The following is a 21,900-nucleotide window of genomic DNA, read 5'->3' on the forward strand; positions in this document are numbered from 1 at the left end:
GAATATAAATAATACTTCAATAAAAACGGGTCGTTGGGAATTTTCAACATTAATTTAAAAATGTAAGTAACAACATTCTCGGGGGGGTACCCACCACCGTCGATAATAATAAAACTATTAAGTACAAAACTGTTGTATTCATTTTACCAACAGCGCGGCGCCCGCTGTAAGGTCTATAAAGAAATAATTGTAACGCATGTAGTGGCCCTGAAAAGGGCCGTTTTAAAGAGGATTTGTAGTGTATTGAGACGATTAAGCACGTTCTCCGCGAATACGGCGAGCCAACTGGATGTCCTTGGGCATGATGGTAACGCGCTTGGCGTGGATAGCGCACAAGTTGGTGTCTTCGAACAGACCGACCAAGTACGCTTCGCTGGCTTCTTGCAGAGCCATGACGGCCGAGCTCTGGAAACGCAAGTCGGTCTTGAAGTCTTGGGCGATCTCGCGGACCAAGCGTTGGAACGGCAATTTGCGGATCAACAGCTCGGTGCTCTTCTGGTAACGACGGATTTCACGGAGAGCCACGGTACCGGGACGGTAACGATGGGGTTTCTTCACTCCTCCGGTCGCCGGTGCGCTCTTGCGGGCGGCTTTGGTGGCCAACTGCTTCCTGGGAGCCTTGCCTCCGGTAGATTTGCGGGCGGTTTGCTTGGTACGGGCCATGTCGGTAGATCGTAGACTGTGTGTAAAAACTCGAAACGGTCGAATGTGTCTCCGCACACCGAACGAGCTGGTTATATACAAATTCGGATAGTAGGCGCGAGTTCTCATTGGTCGACGGAACGGCCTGCCGAAACAGAGGGGGTTCGCGCGATACCGCGCCGTGATTGGTCCGCGCGACGGCCCGATTACATAAATACGACGCGAAAACGTTGTCCGGGCATCATTCGACTTGTTTCATCAGTCCGACGCAGCTCTCCGAACGACAATCAGCAACAATGACCGGACGCGGCAAAGGAGGAAAAGGTTTGGGAAAAGGAGGCGCCAAACGTCATCGTAAAGTGCTGCGGGACAACATCCAAGGAATCACCAAGCCGGCCATCCGTCGGTTAGCCCGCCGCGGTGGTGTCAAACGTATCTCCGGCCTGATCTACGAAGAGACCCGCGGAGTGTTGAAGGTGTTCCTGGAAAACGTAATCCGCGACGCCGTCACCTACACCGAGCACGCCAAGAGGAAGACCGTCACCGCCATGGACGTGGTCTACGCTCTGAAACGCCAAGGCCGCACTCTGTACGGATTCGGGGGTTAATTCCCGACGACCGTTCGCTTTGCACCCTACCTACTGTTCTTTAAAACGGCCCTTTTCAGGGCCACCATTTTATATTATTTACAATTGTCGGTTAACGTTTATGTCATTTAATGCAGTCGAGTATATTTAATGAGTATTCTAAGTTATGAGACTGGAGGTGCATAATAATAGTTAATTTTATCAAGTATATATATATTGTAAAAACTGACAAAACGTTGTAGCGTATTGCCATTATAATAATATAAATAACTACACGAGTAGTTTTTTAACGGTATACATTTGTAATTGTTCAAACTAATATTTTTTATGGTACATACAGACTATTATGTTCTTTGTAACATACATGTTAGTTGACATAAAACAATAAAACAAACTAAACGTATAATTTAATATAAAAAATATAACATACTAATTGTATATTTGTATATTATACAAGTAGTAGAATCGCACGTGGGTAATATACGGTTTTTATAATTATAGCCCATTGGCGAAATAGACATATATGATATAGTACTAATTTACTATCACAATAATATAATATTGATCTAAATCTAAATCTATAATATCTATTAATATCGATGACAATATTTCGATATTAACCAATGACGTTATCATTGTAGTGCCGGCTGATGTAGCTAAATAGCAAACTGGAATGTTGGAAAAAAAAAAAAAATTATTTATTTATATTACACTTAAATATTATTTCCAGTTCGAGTTATAGTCATATTTTATAAATTGTTATTGACCTAAAGAAAAAATTAAAGTAGATTTGCTGAAATTCTAAGCTACAAATATTTCCTAAGGCTTGACAAAATAATACAACGATATTTAGCACAACGCCACACATCATCTATGCCGAAAACAACAAGAGTGTTGTAAAAATAGTTAATATTGGTGGCCCTGAAAAGGGCCGTTTTAATATGTATAAATACGGCGACGACGCGTTCTTAAGCTTTCTTTTCGGTCTTCTTGGGCAAAAGGACGGCTTGGATGTTGGGCAGCACACCACCTTGGGCAATGGTGACGCCGGACAACAGTTTGTTCAACTCCTCGTCGTTCCTGATGGCCAACTGTAAATGTCTGGGGATGATACGGGTCTTCTTGTTGTCACGGGCGGCGTTACCGGCCAATTCCAACACTTCAGCGGCCAAGTACTCCATGACGGCGGCCAGGTACACGGGAGCGCCGGCACCGACGCGCTCGGCGTAGTTGCCCTTCCTCAACAGACGATGGATACGACCGACCGGGAACTGGAGTCCGGCACGGGACGACCGGGTCTTCGATTTGCCGCTCTTTGCTTTTCCTCCTTTGCCGCGTCCGCTCATGATGCTTGATTGTAGATTGTCGTGTAGTGAAACGAGAGAAAATCCAGACGATACTGATGATCGGAACAGGCTAAAATCGGTATTTATACACTTATACGACGTAAATGCGTCTGTATGTTGGCCTACGTTTGAAAATGACGACGACGAAAAACCACACTTTGTAAATATAAACGTTCAGTGCAAAGTGTTGTTTATACTCGTCGTGTTTTTCTTCGATGCATGGACGTTGACGATGAAAAAACGGCAAATCGTAGGGTTCGCCTTTAAACACAAAGTGTTAATCTTACTCGTCGTTTTTTCGTCGACTCTTACAAATCGTACTCGATAAACCAAGTCGCGACGCGTAATAAATATGAGCGTAAACGATTTTCGAACCATCATTCGTCCACCAGCTACCGGCTAACTATTTCGACGACCCGCAAACCGTGTACGACCGCAGTTACTATGGCACCAGGAGGTAAATCCGCAGGCAAGGCCATGAAGAAGTCCGGCAAGGCGCAGAAAAACATCACCAAGTCCGACAAGAAGCGCAAGCCGAAGAGGAAAGAATCGTACGGTATTTACATCTACAAGGTGTTGAAACAAGTGCACCCCGACACCGGCGTTTCCTCCAAGGCGATGAGCATCATGAACAGCTTCGTCAACGACATTTTCGAACGCATCGCCGCCGAATCCAGCCGTCTGGCCCACTACAACAAGCGTTCGACCATCACCAGCCGGGAGATCCAGACCGCAGTCCGTCTACTGTTGCCCGGTGAATTGGCCAAGCACGCCGTCAGTGAAGGCACCAAGGCCGTGACCAAGTACACCAGTTCCAAATGAGCATTTCGATGTTAGTCGCGCGCTATATCCACTTAAAACGGCCCTTTTCAGGGCCACCAAATTATTATTCTGATACACGTTATAATATATTATTATTATTCTTCGTAGTGTATCCTATTTAAGTTATTAATATCTGGGGTTTTTTATTTTTTATGGACAATGTCGACGACCGCCGTATGTGTTATCTTCATTTGTATCATTATTATATTATGTTTGTCGTTGGTTAGTACTACGACGTGTATTTTATTTGTGCATTCAGCGAATTTGTTCACATTATGTTACTAAAAATATAAATTCACTACACAAATTAGAAAACAATATTAGCTATAGATAACACTTAAATTAGCCATATATGTATATAACAGCTTTATTAACTAAAATAAAATACAACAGTGATCTGCTCACTCGAGTTAATTTCATAACGACACAGTTTACTGGCAGAGTATAATATTATTGCATTCGCGTATATATTATATTATTAGGGCCCGGGACTTGTACCGAATGGTCTGAGAAATAGATCAATTTTGAATTACATTATAATTTCCCGCGGCCAACGACGTGGGTCGTTCATTCCGCTCATTTGTTTTTATTTTTTGTTTTTGTCCTGTTATCTATCTCTCGCGTGTGCCGTTTAACGCACAGCGGCCGCGTCTGTTGTTATTTTCCGTTTTTAATCAGTCAGATCAATTTGTAATATTTTATAATTATTGTTATTTTGGTATATTTAAAGTTTTGTTTTTCTTTGTTTACTTATGGGCATACAGCCATACTTGTAATTATAAGTCAATTAGGGTTTAGGACTGGCCAGACAGTCCTATGTATTGTCAAATCAATTAAATGTTGTTATCTGCGATAGCCAAGTATTTTTTTATAGTTGGTATTTTTATTATTATTAATTTTTCCCGCTCGTCCGTTCTAAAGGCGTCGGGTAAAGCGTCACCCCTGCCCTTTCAATCTGTTTAAAATACGATTGTCATAATTCTATTTTATTTATATTCTATGGGTAATACCAACTAACAGTTGATAAACTACGGATTTATTCTAAGTTTGTATCTGTAGGACATCATTTTCCTAAATATACAATAACAAACGTATTTACCCGTATTGTAGTCGCTTTAACGTTTTCATTCCATTTCAACCACTGTTACTTACCGTAGTTTGTATTACTATAATCTATAAAATATTAAATATCGGTACGAGACACCGCCGGTGACCGACACACGTTTATTGTGTGTATATTAGTATTTTATAAATATTTGGTGGTCCTGAAAAGGACCGTTTTAAGGGTTTAGAGAGAGTGTTTTTAACAAATTACGCCTTCTTTTTGGGCGCTGCCGTCTTCTTGACTGCCACCTTCTTCGCCTTGGGTGCCTTGGCTTTGGTGGCCGGCGCTTTCTTAGCCTTGGCCGGAGACTTTTTCGGTTTCGCGGCTTTGGGTTTAGGCGCTGCGGCTACCTTTTTCACCTTCTTGGCGGCGGGCTCGCCGGATTTCGGTTTCTTGGCACCGGTGCTCTTCCTCTTCTTGGCCGCTCCGGGCGCCTTGGACACCGCCGCTTTCTTGGCGATCGGCTTCTTTTTCGGCGCTACCTTCTTCTCTTTTTTGACTTCCGCGGCCAATTTGAAATGGCCCGACGCTCCGTTGCCCTTGGTCTGGACCAGCTTGCCGCTGGCGACGGCCGACTTAAGGAATTTGCGGATGAAAGGCGCCAGCTTGGCTGCGTCCACTTTGTAGTTGGCGGCCAAGTATTTCTTGATAGCCGGCAACGACGATCCTTTTTTCTCCTTCAGTTCCTTGACGGCTGCGATCACCATCACGGCCGTGGTAGGATGGGCCGGTGCGGCTTTCTTCGCCTTGGGAGCGGCGGACTTCTTTTTCGGCGACTTGGCCTGGGCCGGCGACGAGGCGGCTGGTGCTGGGGCGGCGACTGCGGTGTCGGTCATGGTGAAGCGGTTTGAAATAGACTCTGGTACTCTGGTAAAACGAACAGGAACGGTGTGTATAACCCGCGTTTGGCCATCACGCCGTCTATATACTCGCCGCCATACCGACTAGTAAACGTTTACGGAATCGAATTTTCCGTTTTGACGTGATCCCGTTCCGTTTCATCTCGTTTTTTCCACTCGAAAATCACGTAACGGCGACAAATCTCGTTCTCCTTAAAGCCAACGTTATAGCAAAGCCGTCGGTCGGTCGAATTTTCACTTTAAATCGACGGCCGACGTGCCGCAGGAGGTTGTTCCGACCAGTCCGACTATTCAACGATACACCTCTTTCGAGGTCGATTAGGACTCGTTAATTTCGAGTTAAACTAAAAAATCTTTTCGATTCGCAATCTGCACGTGTATTGAAAAATTATCGCGTAGGCTCTAAGAGTCTGCGGTATGAAGAGACCGAAGGGGGCGGTGTCGAATTTGGGTCGTTAGTAGTTTTACGTGTCGCGTAGTTATCATCAAAACTCTATGCGATATTTTGACGGCGGCAACACCGACCGAATCGACTTAAGATTACACCGAAAATAGTAAAAACAATTTTAATTGTCATTGTAAAAATATATTACCTATTCGGCTATTAAAGCCGTCCCGATTTCTATTAAAAAAAAGACTGCCAAACGCTCAACTCTATTTTAATTAAATCGTTAACCGATTCGAACGAGTAAACCGTCGCGATTAAGACGTCTTTACATTTGTTTAAATTTATTTTATACATTTTCGAAAGTCCAAGACTGATTTATTACGTTTGCTCAATAGTAGTATTGTTAAATATCTAGACTCGCCCGTGATCGTCGAGGCAGCACAATGTATGAACAACGAGTAGCCCGTTTACAAAACCGATTACGTTTCATAAAATTAATATCGGTGTTATTATTTTTAAGTTTTATGATAACGTTTTGGTTTATTTTGTCTTGAAATAAATTTCCATAACCCATTTTTTACCTGATAAACATATACTTTATGTGTAGGCCCATTTCCAAAAGTTATCGTCTGCAGTAATTGCCATGAGGCATGTAATATTGGACCGTTTGTCGAATAAAAACGTATTATCAACATAACGGTTTTCACATAGGTATTACATATTGTATTTTAAAATATTAAAGTCGGAAACGATTATTTCTCATTTTATTAAACGAAAATGCTAATTTATTATTGTAAAATTAGAAGTACAAAATTTATTTTATGAATAAAATCGTCATGTTCTTTTTTTTTTACTCCAGAAATAGTCCAAAACTTTTCGTTTACTCACATTTGAGTGCCGAACCTACTTTACTTTTTCATTTTAAACGTGGTTGGGAAAATATTTTTTTACAAAAAAAAATTGCAATTTACAGGTAACAACTGTTTGTTTTGGACATTTTATTAAACGGGTTTTTTCATATTTTCCCAAAATTTCAAAAAAAAATTTGACTTTTATAATCAATTGTACATAGGCTATTCGATACACAAAATACAAACGCCAGCTCAACAATGGCCATTTCACATTAGCAAGTGATATATTATTATTTAGTTTTCAGTTTTCACAAACTTATCAGAACCTATTGATATCGTCACTCTCTCCGTGTGTTTTAAATTCAGTGCCGCCGAAACGTGCGGAGCCCGTATCTACCTACTTTCAGATAACATAGTTTTAAACGACGCGCCACAATCTACGGGGTTTTTTATTTTTTTTTTTTTAGTAACGCGTCCATCCCTCCCGTCGGACAAACCGGATAGAAAATAATAATTCCTTTACACACCGCGTTCTACAACCTAACAAACTCATATCGACTATAACGCGGCCGCCGCCGCCGACTACTTCCCGCGCGCGCCAAAAATACGTTTCACACTGTGCCTAACGCTACACCGACCCGTTCGTCGTCCATCGCCACCGCCGTGTCTACCGCCTATTCTTTTACCCGCTTTTTTTTTGAATATAAATAATACTTCAATAAAAACGGGTCGTTGGGAATTTTCAACATTAATTTAAAAATGTAAGTAACAACATTCTCGGGGGGGTACCCACCACCGTCGATAATAATAAAACTATTAAGTACAAAACTGTTGTATTCATTTTACCAACAGCGCGGCGCCCGCTGTAAGGTCTATAAAGAAATAATTGTAACGCATGTAGTGGCCCTGAAAAGGGCCGTTTTAAAGAGGATTTGTAGTGTATTGAGACGATTAAGCACGTTCTCCGCGAATACGGCGAGCCAACTGGATGTCCTTGGGCATGATGGTAACGCGCTTGGCGTGGATAGCGCACAAGTTGGTGTCTTCGAACAGACCGACCAAGTACGCTTCGCTGGCTTCTTGCAGAGCCATGACGGCCGAGCTCTGGAAACGCAAGTCGGTCTTGAAGTCTTGGGCGATCTCGCGGACCAAGCGTTGGAACGGCAATTTGCGGATCAACAGCTCGGTGCTCTTCTGGTAACGACGGATTTCACGGAGAGCCACGGTACCGGGACGGTAACGATGGGGTTTCTTCACTCCTCCGGTCGCCGGTGCGCTCTTGCGGGCGGCTTTGGTGGCCAACTGCTTCCTGGGAGCCTTGCCTCCGGTAGATTTGCGGGCGGTTTGCTTGGTACGGGCCATGTCGGTAGATCGTAGACTGTGTGTAAAAACTCGAAACGGTCGAATGTGTCTCCGCACACCGAACGAGCTGGTTATATACAAATTCGGATAGTAGGCGCGAGTTCTCATTGGTCGACGGAACGGCCTGCCGAAACAGAGGGGGTTCGCGCGATACCGCGCCGTGATTGGTCCGCGCGACGGCCCGATTACATAAATACGACGCGAAAACGTTGTCCGGGCATCATTCGACTTGTTTCATCAGTCCGACGCAGCTCTCCGAACGACAATCAGCAACAATGACCGGACGCGGCAAAGGAGGAAAAGGTTTGGGAAAAGGAGGCGCCAAACGTCATCGTAAAGTGCTGCGGGACAACATCCAAGGAATCACCAAGCCGGCCATCCGTCGGTTAGCCCGCCGCGGTGGTGTCAAACGTATCTCCGGCCTGATCTACGAAGAGACCCGCGGAGTGTTGAAGGTGTTCCTGGAAAACGTAATCCGCGACGCCGTCACCTACACCGAGCACGCCAAGAGGAAGACCGTCACCGCCATGGACGTGGTCTACGCTCTGAAACGCCAAGGCCGCACTCTGTACGGATTCGGGGGTTAATTCCCGACGACCGTTCGCTTTGCACCCTACCTACTGTTCTTTAAAACGGCCCTTTTCAGGGCCACCATTTTATATTATTTACAATTGTCGGTTAACGTTTATGTCATTTAATGCAGTCGAGTATATTTAATGAGTATTCTAAGTTATGAGACTGGAGGTGCATAATAATAGTTAATTTTATCAAGTATATATATATTGTAAAAACTGACAAAACGTTGTAGCGTATTGCCATTATAATAATATAAATAACTACACGAGTAGTTTTTTAACGGTATACATTTGTAATTGTTCAAACTAATATTTTTTATGGTACATACAGACTATTATGTTCTTTGTAACATACATGTTAGTTGACATAAAACAATAAAACAAACTAAACGTATAATTTAATATAAAAAATATAACATACTAATTGTATATTTGTATATTATACAAGTAGTAGAATCGCACGTGGGTAATATACGGTTTTTATAATTATAGCCCATTGGCGAAATAGACATATATGATATAGTACTAATTTACTATCACAATAATATAATATTGATCTAAATCTAAATCTATAATATCTATTAATATCGATGACAATATTTCGATATTAACCAATGACGTTATCATTGTAGTGCCGGCTGATGTAGCTAAATAGCAAACTGGAATGTTGGAAAAAAAAAAAAAAATTATTTATTTATATTACACTTAAATATTATTTCCAGTTCGAGTTATAGTCATATTTTATAAATTGTTATTGACCTAAAGAAAAAATTAAAGTAGATTTGCTGAAATTCTAAGCTACAAATATTTCCTAAGGCTTGACAAAATAATACAACGATATTTAGCACAACGCCACACATCATCTATGCCGAAAACAACAAGAGTGTTGTAAAAATAGTTAATATTGGTGGCCCTGAAAAGGGCCGTTTTAATATGTATAAATACGGCGACGACGCGTTCTTAAGCTTTCTTTTCGGTCTTCTTGGGCAAAAGGACGGCTTGGATGTTGGGCAGCACACCACCTTGGGCAATGGTGACGCCGGACAACAGTTTGTTCAACTCCTCGTCGTTCCTGATGGCCAACTGTAAATGTCTGGGGATGATACGGGTCTTCTTGTTGTCACGGGCGGCGTTACCGGCCAATTCCAACACTTCAGCGGCCAAGTACTCCATGACGGCGGCCAGGTACACGGGAGCGCCGGCACCGACGCGCTCGGCGTAGTTGCCCTTCCTCAACAGACGATGGATACGACCGACCGGGAACTGGAGTCCGGCACGGGACGACCGGGTCTTCGATTTGCCGCTCTTTGCTTTTCCTCCTTTGCCGCGTCCGCTCATGATGCTTGATTGTAGATTGTCGTGTAGTGAAACGAGAGAAAATCCAGACGATACTGATGATCGGAACAGGCTAAAATCGGTATTTATACACTTATACGACGTAAATGCGTCTGTATGTTGGCCTACGTTTGAAAATGACGACGACGAAAAACCACACTTTGTAAATATAAACGTTCAGTGCAAAGTGTTGTTTATACTCGTCGTGTTTTTCTTCGATGCATGGACGTTGACGATGAAAAAACGGCAAATCGTAGGGTTCGCCTTTAAACACAAAGTGTTAATCTTACTCGTCGTTTTTTCGTCGACTCTTACAAATCGTACTCGATAAACCAAGTCGCGACGCGTAATAAATATGAGCGTAAACGATTTTCGAACCATCATTCGTCCACCAGCTACCGGCTAACTATTTCGACGACCCGCAAACCGTGTACGACCGCAGTTACTATGGCACCAGGAGGTAAATCCGCAGGCAAGGCCATGAAGAAGTCCGGCAAGGCGCAGAAAAACATCACCAAGTCCGACAAGAAGCGCAAGCCGAAGAGGAAAGAATCGTACGGTATTTACATCTACAAGGTGTTGAAACAAGTGCACCCCGACACCGGCGTTTCCTCCAAGGCGATGAGCATCATGAACAGCTTCGTCAACGACATTTTCGAACGCATCGCCGCCGAATCCAGCCGTCTGGCCCACTACAACAAGCGTTCGACCATCACCAGCCGGGAGATCCAGACCGCAGTCCGTCTACTGTTGCCCGGTGAATTGGCCAAGCACGCCGTCAGTGAAGGCACCAAGGCCGTGACCAAGTACACCAGTTCCAAATGAGCATTTCGATGTTAGTCGCGCGCTATATCCACTTAAAACGGCCCTTTTCAGGGCCACCAAATTATTATTCTGATACACGTTATAATATATTATTATTATTCTTCGTAGTGTATCCTATTTAAGTTATTAATATCTGGGGTTTTTTATTTTTTATGGACAATGTCGACGACCGCCGTATGTGTTATCTTCATTTGTATCATTATTATATTATGTTTGTCGTTGGTTAGTACTACGACGTGTATTTTATTTGTGCATTCAGCGAATTTGTTCACATTATGTTACTAAAAATATAAATTCACTACACAAATTAGAAAACAATATTAGCTATAGATAACACTTAAATTAGCCATATATGTATATAACAGCTTTATTAACTAAAATAAAATACAACAGTGATCTGCTCACTCGAGTTAATTTCATAACGACACAGTTTACTGGCAGAGTATAATATTATTGCATTCGCGTATATATTATATTATTAGGGCCCGGGACTTGTACCGAATGGTCTGAGAAATAGATCAATTTTGAATTACATTATAATTTCCCGCGGCCAACGACGTGGGTCGTTCATTCCGCTCATTTGTTTTTATTTTTTGTTTTTGTCCTGTTATCTATCTCTCGCGTGTGCCGTTTAACGCACAGCGGCCGCGTCTGTTGTTATTTTCCGTTTTTAATCAGTCAGATCAATTTGTAATATTTTATAATTATTGTTATTTTGGTATATTTAAAGTTTTGTTTTTCTTTGTTTACTTATGGGCATACAGCCATACTTGTAATTATAAGTCAATTAGGGTTTAGGACTGGCCAGACAGTCCTATGTATTGTCAAATCAATTAAATGTTGTTATCTGCGATAGCCAAGTATTTTTTTATAGTTGGTATTTTTATTATTATTAATTTTTCCCGCTCGTCCGTTCTAAAGGCGTCGGGTAAAGCGTCACCCCTGCCCTTTCAATCTGTTTAAAATACGATTGTCATAATTCTATTTTATTTATATTCTATGGGTAATACCAACTAACAGTTGATAAACTACGGATTTATTCTAAGTTTGTATCTGTAGGACATCATTTTCCTAAATATACAATAACAAACGTATTTACCCGTATTGTAGTCGCTTTAACGTTTTCATTCCATTTCAACCACTGTTACTTACCGTAGTTTGTATTACTATAATCTATAAAATATTAAATATCGGTACGAGACACCGCCGGTGACCGACACACGTTTATTGTGTGTATATTAGTATTTTATAAATATTTGGTGGTCCTGAAAAGGACCGTTTTAAGGGTTTAGAGAGAGTGTTTTTAACAAATTACGCCTTCTTTTTGGGCGCTGCCGTCTTCTTGACTGCCACCTTCTTCGCCTTGGGTGCCTTGGCTTTGGTGGCCGGCGCTTTCTTAGCCTTGGCCGGAGACTTTTTCGGTTTCGCGGCTTTGGGTTTAGGCGCTGCGGCTACCTTTTTCACCTTCTTGGCGGCGGGCTCGCCGGATTTCGGTTTCTTGGCACCGGTGCTCTTCCTCTTCTTGGCCGCTCCGGGCGCCTTGGACACCGCCGCTTTCTTGGCGATCGGCTTCTTTTTCGGCGCTACCTTCTTCTCTTTTTTGACTTCCGCGGCCAATTTGAAATGGCCCGACGCTCCGTTGCCCTTGGTCTGGACCAGCTTGCCGCTGGCGACGGCCGACTTAAGGAATTTGCGGATGAAAGGCGCCAGCTTGGCTGCGTCCACTTTGTAGTTGGCGGCCAAGTATTTCTTGATAGCCGGCAACGACGATCCTTTTTTCTCCTTCAGTTCCTTGACGGCTGCGATCACCATCACGGCCGTGGTAGGATGGGCCGGTGCGGCTTTCTTCGCCTTGGGAGCGGCGGACTTCTTTTTCGGCGACTTGGCCTGGGCCGGCGACGAGGCGGCTGGTGCTGGGGCGGCGACTGCGGTGTCGGTCATGGTGAAGCGGTTTGAAATAGACTCTGGTACTCTGGTAAAACGAACAGGAACGGTGTGTATAACCCGCGTTTGGCCATCACGCCGTCTATATACTCGCCGCCATACCGACTAGTAAACGTTTACGGAATCGAATTTTCCGTTTTGACGTGATCCCGTTCCGTTTCATCTCGTTTTTTCCACTCGAAAATCACGTAACGGCGACAAATCTCGTTCTCCTTAAAGCCAACGTTATAGCAAAGCCGTCGGTCGGTCGAATTTTCACTTTAAATCGACGGCCGACGTGCCGCAGGAGGTTGTTCCGACCAGTCCGACTATTCAACGATACACCTCTTTCGAGGTCGATTAGGACTCGTTAATTTCGAGTTAAACTAAAAAATCTTTTCGATTCGCAATCTGCACGTGTATTGAAAAATTATCGCGTAGGCTCTAAGAGTCTGCGGTATGAAGAGACCGAAGGGGGCGGTGTCGAATTTGGGTCGTTAGTAGTTTTACGTGTCGCGTAGTTATCATCAAAACTCTATGCGATATTTTGACGGCGGCAACACCGACCGAATCGACTTAAGATTACACCGAAAATAGTAAAAACAATTTTAATTGTCATTGTAAAAATATATTACCTATTCGGCTATTAAAGCCGTCCCGATTTCTATTAAAAAAAAGACTGCCAAACGCTCAACTCTATTTTAATTAAATCGTTAACCGATTCGAACGAGTAAACCGTCGCGATTAAGACGTCTTTACATTTGTTTAAATTTATTTTATACATTTTCGAAAGTCCAAGACTGATTTATTACGTTTGCTCAATAGTAGTATTGTTAAATATCTAGACTCGCCCGTGATCGTCGAGGCAGCACAATGTATGAACAACGAGTAGCCCGTTTACAAAACCGATTACGTTTCATAAAATTAATATCGGTGTTATTATTTTTAAGTTTTATGATAACGTTTTGGTTTATTTTGTCTTGAAATAAATTTCCATAACCCATTTTTTACCTGATAAACATATACTTTATGTGTAGGCCCATTTCCAAAAGTTATCGTCTGCAGTAATTGCCATGAGGCATGTAATATTGGACCGTTTGTCGAATAAAAACGTATTATCAACATAACGGTTTTCACATAGGTATTACATATTGTATTTTAAAATATTAAAGTCGGAAACGATTATTTCTCATTTTATTAAACGAAAATGCTAATTTATTATTGTAAAATTAGAAGTACAAAATTTATTTTATGAATAAAATCGTCATGTTCTTTTTTTTTTACTCCAGAAATAGTCCAAAACTTTTCGTTTACTCACATTTGAGTGCCGAACCTACTTTACTTTTTCATTTTAAACGTGGTTGGGAAAATATTTTTTTACAAAAAAAAATTGCAATTTACAGGTAACAACTGTTTGTTTTGGACATTTTATTAAACGGGTTTTTTCATATTTTCCCAAAATTTCAAAAAAAAATTTGACTTTTATAATCAATTGTACATAGGCTATTCGATACACAAAATACAAACGCCAGCTCAACAATGGCCATTTCACATTAGCAAGTGATATATTATTATTTAGTTTTCAGTTTTCACAAACTTATCAGAACCTATTGATATCGTCACTCTCTCCGTGTGTTTTAAATTCAGTGCCGCCGAAACGTGCGGAGCCCGTATCTACCTACTTTCAGATAACATAGTTTTAAACGACGCGCCACAATCTACGGGGTTTTTTATTTTTTTTTTTTTAGTAACGCGTCCATCCCTCCCGTCGGACAAACCGGATAGAAAATAATAATTCCTTTACACACCGCGTTCTACAACCTAACAAACTCATATCGACTATAACGCGGCCGCCGCCGCCGACTACTTCCCGCGCGCGCCAAAAATACGTTTCACACTGTGCCTAACGCTACACCGACCCGTTCGTCGTCCATCGCCACCGCCGTGTCTACCGCCTATTCTTTTACCCGCTTTTTTTTTGAATATAAATAATACTTCAATAAAAACGGGTCGTTGGGAATTTTCAACATTAATTTAAAAATGTAAGTAACAACATTCTCGGGGGGGTACCCACCACCGTCGATAATAATAAAACTATTAAGTACAAAACTGTTGTATTCATTTTACCAACAGCGCGGCGCCCGCTGTAAGGTCTATAAAGAAATAATTGTAACGCATGTAGTGGCCCTGAAAAGGGCCGTTTTAAAGAGGATTTGTAGTGTATTGAGACGATTAAGCACGTTCTCCGCGAATACGGCGAGCCAACTGGATGTCCTTGGGCATGATGGTAACGCGCTTGGCGTGGATAGCGCACAAGTTGGTGTCTTCGAACAGACCGACCAAGTACGCTTCGCTGGCTTCTTGCAGAGCCATGACGGCCGAGCTCTGGAAACGCAAGTCGGTCTTGAAGTCTTGGGCGATCTCGCGGACCAAGCGTTGGAACGGCAATTTGCGGATCAACAGCTCGGTGCTCTTCTGGTAACGACGGATTTCACGGAGAGCCACGGTACCGGGACGGTAACGATGGGGTTTCTTCACTCCTCCGGTCGCCGGTGCGCTCTTGCGGGCGGCTTTGGTGGCCAACTGCTTCCTGGGAGCCTTGCCTCCGGTAGATTTGCGGGCGGTTTGCTTGGTACGGGCCATGTCGGTAGATCGTAGACTGTGTGTAAAAACTCGAAACGGTCGAATGTGTCTCCGCACACCGAACGAGCTGGTTATATACAAATTCGGATAGTAGGCGCGAGTTCTCATTGGTCGACGGAACGGCCTGCCGAAACAGAGGGGGTTCGCGCGATACCGCGCCGTGATTGGTCCGCGCGACGGCCCGATTACATAAATACGACGCGAAAACGTTGTCCGGGCATCATTCGACTTGTTTCATCAGTCCGACGCAGCTCTCCGAACGACAATCAGCAACAATGACCGGACGCGGCAAAGGAGGAAAAGGTTTGGGAAAAGGAGGCGCCAAACGTCATCGTAAAGTGCTGCGGGACAACATCCAAGGAATCACCAAGCCGGCCATCCGTCGGTTAGCCCGCCGCGGTGGTGTCAAACGTATCTCCGGCCTGATCTACGAAGAGACCCGCGGAGTGTTGAAGGTGTTCCTGGAAAACGTAATCCGCGACGCCGTCACCTACACCGAGCACGCCAAGAGGAAGACCGTCACCGCCATGGACGTGGTCTACGCTCTGAAACGCCAAGGCCGCACTCTGTACGGATTCGGGGGTTAATTCCCGACGACCGTTCGCTTTGCACCCTACCTACTGTTCTTTAAAACGGCCCTTTTCAGGGCCACCATTTTATATTATTTACAATTGTCGGTTAACGTTTATGTCATTTAATGCAGTCGAGTATATTTAATGAGTATTCTAAGTTATGAGACTGGAGGTGCATAATAATAGTTAATTTTATCAAGTATATATATATTGTAAAAACTGACAAAACGTTGTAGCGTATTGCCATTATAATAATATAAATAACTACACGAGTAGTTTTTTAACGGTATACATTTGTAATTGTTCAAACTAATATTTTTTATGGTACATACAGACTATTATGTTCTTTGTAACATACATGTTAGTTGACATAAAACAATAAAACAAACTAAACGTATAATTTAATATAAAAAATATAACATACTAATTGTATATTTGTATATTATACAAGTAGTAGAATCGCACGTGGGTAATATACGGTTTTTATAATTATAGCCCATTGGCGAAATAGACATATATGATATAGTACTAATTTACTATCACAATAATATAATATTGATCTAAATCTAAATCTATAATATCTATTAATATCGATGACAATATTTCGATATTAACCAATGACGTTATCATTGTAGTGCCGGCTGATGTAGCTAAATAGCAAACTGGAATGTTGGAAAAAAAAAAAAAATTATTTATTTATATTACACTTAAATATTATTTCCAGTTCGAGTTATAGTCATATTTTATAAATTGTTATTGACCTAAAGAAAAAATTAAAGTAGATTTGCTGAAATTCTAAGCTACAAATATTTCCTAAGGCTTGACAAAATAATACAACGATATTTAGCACAACGCCACACATCATCTATGCCGAAAACAACAAGAGTGTTGTAAAAATAGTTAATATTGGTGGCCCTGAAAAGGGCCGTTTTAATATGTATAAATACGGCGACGACGCGTTCTTAAGCTTTCTTTTCGGTCTTCTTGGGCAAAAGGACGGCTTGGATGTTGGGCAGCACACCACCTTGGGCAATGGTGACGCCGGACAACAGTTTGTTCAACTCCTCGTCGTTCCTGATGGCCAACTGTAAATGTCTGGGGATGATACGGGTCTTCTTGTTGTCACGGGCGGCGTTACCGGCCAATTCCAACACTTCAGCGGCCAAGTACTCCATGACGGCGGCCAGGTACACGGGAGCGCCGGCACCGACGCGCTCGGCGTAGTTGCCCTTCCTCAACAGACGATGGATACGACCGACCGGGAACTGGAGTCCGGCACGGGACGACCGGGTCTTCGATTTGCCGCTCTTTGCTTTTCCTCCTTTGCCGCGTCCGCTCATGATGCTTGATTGTAGATTGTCGTGTAGTGAAACGAGAGAAAATCCAGACGATACTGATGATCGGAACAGGCTAAAATCGGTATTTATACACTTATACGACGTAAATGCGTCTGTATGTTGGCCTACGTTTGAAAATGACGACGACGAAAAACCACACTTTGTAAATATAAACGTTCAGTGCAAAGTGTTGTTTATACTCGTCGTGTTTTTCTTCGATGCATGGACGTTGACGATGAAAAAACGGCAAATCGTAGGGTTCGCCTTTAAACACAAAGTGTTAATCTTACTCGTCGTTTTTTCGTCGACTCTTACAAATCGTACTCGATAAACCAAGTCGCGACGCGTAATAAATATGAGCGTAAACGATTTTCGAACCATCATTCGTCCACCAGCTACCGGCTAACTATTTCGACGACCCGCAAACCGTGTACGACCGCAGTTACTATGGCACCAGGAGGTAAATCCGCAGGCAAGGCCATGAAGAAGTCCGGCAAGGCGCAGAAAAACATCACCAAGTCCGACAAGAAGCGCAAGCCGAAGAGGAAAGAATCGTACGGTATTTACATCTACAAGGTGTTGAAACAAGTGCACCCCGACACCGGCGTTTCCTCCAAGGCGATGAGCATCATGAACAGCTTCGTCAACGACATTTTCGAACGCATCGCCGCCGAATCCAGCCGTCTGGCCCACTACAACAAGCGTTCGACCATCACCAGCCGGGAGATCCAGACCGCAGTCCGTCTACTGTTGCCCGGTGAATTGGCCAAGCACGCCGTCAGTGAAGGCACCAAGGCCGTGACCAAGTACACCAGTTCCAAATGAGCATTTCGATGTTAGTCGCGCGCTATATCCACTTAAAACGGCCCTTTTCAGGGCCACCAAATTATTATTCTGATACACGTTATAATATATTATTATTATTCTTCGTAGTGTATCCTATTTAAGTTATTAATATCTGGGGTTTTTTATTTTTTATGGACAATGTCGACGACCGCCGTATGTGTTATCTTCATTTGTATCATTATTATATTATGTTTGTCGTTGGTTAGTACTACGACGTGTATTTTATTTGTGCATTCAGCGAATTTGTTCACATTATGTTACTAAAAATATAAATTCACTACACAAATTAGAAAACAATATTAGCTATAGATAACACTTAAATTAGCCATATATGTATATAACAGCTTTATTAACTAAAATAAAATACAACAGTGATCTGCTCACTCGAGTTAATTTCATAACGACACAGTTTACTGGCAGAGTATAATATTATTGCATTCGCGTATATATTATATTATTAGGGCCCGGGACTTGTACCGAATGGTCTGAGAAATAGATCAATTTTGAATTACATTATAATTTCCCGCGGCCAACGACGTGGGTCGTTCATTCCGCTCATTTGTTTTTATTTTTTGTTTTTGTCCTGTTATCTATCTCTCGCGTGTGCCGTTTAACGCACAGCGGCCGCGTCTGTTGTTATTTTCCGTTTTTAATCAGTCAGATCAATTTGTAATATTTTATAATTATTGTTATTTTGGTATATTTAAAGTTTTGTTTTTCTTTGTTTACTTATGGGCATACAGCCATACTTGTAATTATAAGTCAATTAGGGTTTAGGACTGGCCAGACAGTCCTATGTATTGTCAAATCAATTAAATGTTGTTATCTGCGATAGCCAAGTATTTTTTTATAGTTGGTATTTTTATTATTATTAATTTTTCCCGCTCGTCCGTTCTAAAGGCGTCGGGTAAAGCGTCACCCCTGCCCTTTCAATCTGTTTAAAATACGATTGTCATAATTCTATTTTATTTATATTCTATGGGTAATACCAACTAACAGTTGATAAACTACGGATTTATTCTAAGTTTGTATCTGTAGGACATCATTTTCCTAAATATACAATAACAAACGTATTTACCCGTATTGTAGTCGCTTTAACGTTTTCATTCCATTTCAACCACTGTTACTTACCGTAGTTTGTATTACTATAATCTATAAAATATTAAATATCGGTACGAGACACCGCCGGTGACCGACACACGTTTATTGTGTGTATATTAGTATTTTATAAATATTTGGTGGTCCTGAAAAGGACCGTTTTAAGGGTTTAGAGAGAGTGTTTTTAACAAATTACGCCTTCTTTTTGGGCGCTGCCGTCTTCTTGACTGCCACCTTCTTCGCCTTGGGTGCCTTGGCTTTGGTGGCCGGCGCTTTCTTAGCCTTGGCCGGAGACTTTTTCGGTTTCGCGGCTTTGGGTTTAGGCGCTGCGGCTACCTTTTTCACCTTCTTGGCGGCGGGCTCGCCGGATTTCGGTTTCTTGGCACCGGTGCTCTTCCTCTTCTTGGCCGCTCCGGGCGCCTTGGACACCGCCGCTTTCTTGGCGATCGGCTTCTTTTTCGGCGCTACCTTCTTCTCTTTTTTGACTTCCGCGGCCAATTTGAAATGGCCCGACGCTCCGTTGCCCTTGGTCTGGACCAGCTTGCCGCTGGCGACGGCCGACTTAAGGAATTTGCGGATGAAAGGCGCCAGCTTGGCTGCGTCCACTTTGTAGTTGGCGGCCAAGTATTTCTTGATAGCCGGCAACGACGATCCTTTTTTCTCCTTCAGTTCCTTGACGGCTGCGATCACCATCACGGCCGTGGTAGGATGGGCCGGTGCGGCTTTCTTCGCCTTGGGAGCGGCGGACTTCTTTTTCGGCGACTTGGCCTGGGCCGGCGACGAGGCGGCTGGTGCTGGGGCGGCGACTGCGGTGTCGGTCATGGTGAAGCGGTTTGAAATAGACTCTGGTACTCTGGTAAAACGAACAGGAACGGTGTGTATAACCCGCGTTTGGCCATCACGCCGTCTATATACTCGCCGCCATACCGACTAGTAAACGTTTACGGAATCGAATTTTCCGTTTTGACGTGATCCCGTTCCGTTTCATCTCGTTTTTTCCACTCGAAAATCACGTAACGGCGACAAATCTCGTTCTCCTTAAAGCCAACGTTATAGCAAAGCCGTCGGTCGGTCGAATTTTCACTTTAAATCGACGGCCGACGTGCCGCAGGAGGTTGTTCCGACCAGTCCGACTATTCAACGATACACCTCTTTCGAGGTCGATTAGGACTCGTTAATTTCGAGTTAAACTAAAAAATCTTTTCGATTCGCAATCTGCACGTGTATTGAAAAATTATCGCGTAGGCTCTAAGAGTCTGCGGTATGAAGAGACCGAAGGGGGCGGTGTCGAATTTGGGTCGTTAGTAGTTTTACGTGTCGCGTAGTTATCATCAAAACTCTATGCGATATTTTGACGGCGGCAACACCGACCGAATCGACTTAAGATTACACCGAAAATAGTAAAAACAATTTTAATTGTCATTGTAAAAATATATTACCTATTCGGCTATTAAAGCCGTCCCGATTTCTATTAAAAAAAAGACTGCCAAACGCTCAACTCTATTTTAATTAAATCGTTAACCGATTCGAACGAGTAAACCGTCGCGATTAAGACGTCTTTACATTTGTTTAAATTTATTTTATACATTTTCGAAAGTCCAAGACTGATTTATTACGTTTGCTCAATAGTAGTATTGTTAAATATCTAGACTCGCCCGTGATCGTCGAGGCAGCACAATGTATGAACAACGAGTAGCCCGTTTACAAAACCGATTACGTTTCATAAAATTAATATCGGTGTTATTATTTTTAAGTTTTATGATAACGTTTTGGTTTATTTTGTCTTGAAATAAATTTCCATAACCCATTTTTTACCTGATAAACATATACTTTATGTGTAGGCCCATTTCCAAAAGTTATCGTCTGCAGTAATTGCCATGAGGCATGTAATATTGGACCGTTTGTCGAATAAAAACGTATTATCAACATAACGGTTTTCACATAGGTATTACATATTGTATTTTAAAATATTAAAGTCGGAAACGATTATTTCTCATTTTATTAAACGAAAATGCTAATTTATTATTGTAAAATTAGAAGTACAAAATTTATTTTATGAATAAAATCGTCATGTTCTTTTTTTTTTACTCCAGAAATAGTCCAAAACTTTTCGTTTACTCACATTTGAGTGCCGAACCTACTTTACTTTTTCATTTTAAACGTGGTTGGGAAAATATTTTTTTACAAAAAAAAATTGCAATTTACAGGTAACAACTGTTTGTTTTGGACATTTTATTAAACGGGTTTTTTCATATTTTCCCAAAATTTCAAAAAAAAATTTGACTTTTATAATCAATTGTACATAGGCTATTCGATACACAAAATACAAACGCCAGCTCAACAATGGCCATTTCACATTAGCAAGTGATATATTATTATTTAGTTTTCAGTTTTCACAAACTTATCAGAACCTATTGATATCGTCACTCTCTCCGTGTGTTTTAAATTCAGTGCCGCCGAAACGTGCGGAGCCCGTATCTACCTACTTTCAGATAACATAGTTTTAAACGACGCGCCACAATCTACGGGGTTTTTTATTTTTTTTTTTTTAGTAACGCGTCCATCCCTCCCGTCGGACAAACCGGATAGAAAATAATAATTCCTTTACACACCGCGTTCTACAACCTAACAAACTCATATCGACTATAACGCGGCCGCCGCCGCCGACTACTTCCCGCGCGCGCCAAAAATACGTTTCACACTGTGCCTAACGCTACACCGACCCGTTCGTCGTCCATCGCCACCGCCGTGTCTACCGCCTATTCTTTTACCCGCTTTTTTTT

The 21,900-nt window shown here is 42.2% G+C and overlaps 13 protein-coding genes across 13 annotated transcripts; 6 read left to right on the forward strand and 7 right to left on the reverse strand.

The window, feature by feature from the left end:
* The first annotated feature begins 900 nt into the window (after window positions 1–900).
* On the forward strand, window positions 901–1,502 carry LOC126840115 (histone H4). Its single transcript, XM_050575617.1, has one exon. It carries the CDS (start codon window positions 939–941, stop codon window positions 1,248–1,250), a length of 312 nt encoding a protein of 103 aa, XP_050431574.1. The 5' UTR covers window positions 901–938; the 3' UTR covers window positions 1,251–1,502.
* Window positions 1,503–2,075: 573 nt separating this feature from the next.
* On the reverse strand, window positions 2,076–2,617 carry LOC126840110 (histone H2A). The gene has a single exon (XM_050575612.1). The coding sequence runs from the start codon at window positions 2,573–2,575 to the stop codon at window positions 2,198–2,200; it is 378 nt and encodes a 125-aa protein (XP_050431569.1). The 5' UTR covers window positions 2,576–2,617; the 3' UTR covers window positions 2,076–2,197.
* Window positions 2,618–2,966: 349 nt separating this feature from the next.
* LOC126840112 (histone H2B) lies at window positions 2,967–3,397 on the forward strand. Its single transcript, XM_050575614.1, has one exon. It carries the CDS (start codon window positions 3,020–3,022, stop codon window positions 3,395–3,397), a length of 378 nt encoding a protein of 125 aa, XP_050431571.1. The 5' UTR covers window positions 2,967–3,019.
* Window positions 3,398–4,676: 1,279 nt separating this feature from the next.
* LOC126840107 (histone H1-like) lies at window positions 4,677–5,377 on the reverse strand. Its single transcript, XM_050575608.1, has one exon. It carries the CDS (start codon window positions 5,336–5,338, stop codon window positions 4,709–4,711), a length of 630 nt encoding a protein of 209 aa, XP_050431565.1. The 5' UTR covers window positions 5,339–5,377; the 3' UTR covers window positions 4,677–4,708.
* A 2,823-nt stretch (window positions 5,378–8,200) lies between these two features.
* On the forward strand, window positions 8,201–8,812 carry LOC126840114 (histone H4). Its single transcript, XM_050575616.1, has one exon. It carries the CDS (start codon window positions 8,239–8,241, stop codon window positions 8,548–8,550), a length of 312 nt encoding a protein of 103 aa, XP_050431573.1. The 5' UTR covers window positions 8,201–8,238; the 3' UTR covers window positions 8,551–8,812.
* Window positions 8,813–9,376: 564 nt separating this feature from the next.
* Window positions 9,377–9,918, reverse strand: LOC126840109 (histone H2A). The gene has a single exon (XM_050575611.1). The coding sequence runs from the start codon at window positions 9,874–9,876 to the stop codon at window positions 9,499–9,501; it is 378 nt and encodes a 125-aa protein (XP_050431568.1). The 5' UTR covers window positions 9,877–9,918; the 3' UTR covers window positions 9,377–9,498.
* A 349-nt stretch (window positions 9,919–10,267) lies between these two features.
* On the forward strand, window positions 10,268–10,698 carry LOC126840111 (histone H2B). Its single transcript, XM_050575613.1, has one exon. It carries the CDS (start codon window positions 10,321–10,323, stop codon window positions 10,696–10,698), a length of 378 nt encoding a protein of 125 aa, XP_050431570.1. The 5' UTR covers window positions 10,268–10,320.
* A 1,297-nt stretch (window positions 10,699–11,995) lies between these two features.
* LOC126840106 (histone H1-like) lies at window positions 11,996–12,678 on the reverse strand. The gene has a single exon (XM_050575607.1). The coding sequence runs from the start codon at window positions 12,637–12,639 to the stop codon at window positions 12,010–12,012; it is 630 nt and encodes a 209-aa protein (XP_050431564.1). The 5' UTR covers window positions 12,640–12,678; the 3' UTR covers window positions 11,996–12,009.
* A 2,131-nt stretch (window positions 12,679–14,809) lies between these two features.
* LOC126840108 (histone H3) lies at window positions 14,810–15,295 on the reverse strand. The gene has a single exon (XM_050575609.1). It carries the CDS (start codon window positions 15,262–15,264, stop codon window positions 14,854–14,856), a length of 411 nt encoding a protein of 136 aa, XP_050431566.1. The 5' UTR covers window positions 15,265–15,295; the 3' UTR covers window positions 14,810–14,853.
* A 206-nt stretch (window positions 15,296–15,501) lies between these two features.
* Window positions 15,502–16,116, forward strand: LOC126840113 (histone H4). The gene has a single exon (XM_050575615.1). It carries the CDS (start codon window positions 15,540–15,542, stop codon window positions 15,849–15,851), a length of 312 nt encoding a protein of 103 aa, XP_050431572.1. The 5' UTR covers window positions 15,502–15,539; the 3' UTR covers window positions 15,852–16,116.
* A 560-nt stretch (window positions 16,117–16,676) lies between these two features.
* LOC126840104 (histone H2A) lies at window positions 16,677–17,218 on the reverse strand. Its single transcript, XM_050575606.1, has one exon. It carries the CDS (start codon window positions 17,174–17,176, stop codon window positions 16,799–16,801), a length of 378 nt encoding a protein of 125 aa, XP_050431563.1. The 5' UTR covers window positions 17,177–17,218; the 3' UTR covers window positions 16,677–16,798.
* Window positions 17,219–17,569: 351 nt separating this feature from the next.
* On the forward strand, window positions 17,570–17,998 carry LOC126840103 (histone H2B). The gene has a single exon (XM_050575605.1). The coding sequence runs from the start codon at window positions 17,621–17,623 to the stop codon at window positions 17,996–17,998; it is 378 nt and encodes a 125-aa protein (XP_050431562.1). The 5' UTR covers window positions 17,570–17,620.
* A 1,305-nt stretch (window positions 17,999–19,303) lies between these two features.
* On the reverse strand, window positions 19,304–19,978 carry LOC126840117 (histone H1-like). The gene has a single exon (XM_050575618.1). The coding sequence runs from the start codon at window positions 19,937–19,939 to the stop codon at window positions 19,310–19,312; it is 630 nt and encodes a 209-aa protein (XP_050431575.1). The 5' UTR covers window positions 19,940–19,978; the 3' UTR covers window positions 19,304–19,309.
* Between the last annotated feature and the right edge of the window lie 1,922 nt (window positions 19,979–21,900).

Source organism: Adelges cooleyi, unplaced genomic scaffold (genome assembly GCF_023614345.1).
Source record: "Adelges cooleyi isolate 19-005CV unplaced genomic scaffold, UGA_ACOO_1.1 ACOO_flye_CR_arks_rails_tigmint_CR_PRNA_353, whole genome shotgun sequence".
Lineage (NCBI taxonomy): Eukaryota > Metazoa > Arthropoda > Insecta > Hemiptera > Adelgidae > Adelges > Adelges cooleyi.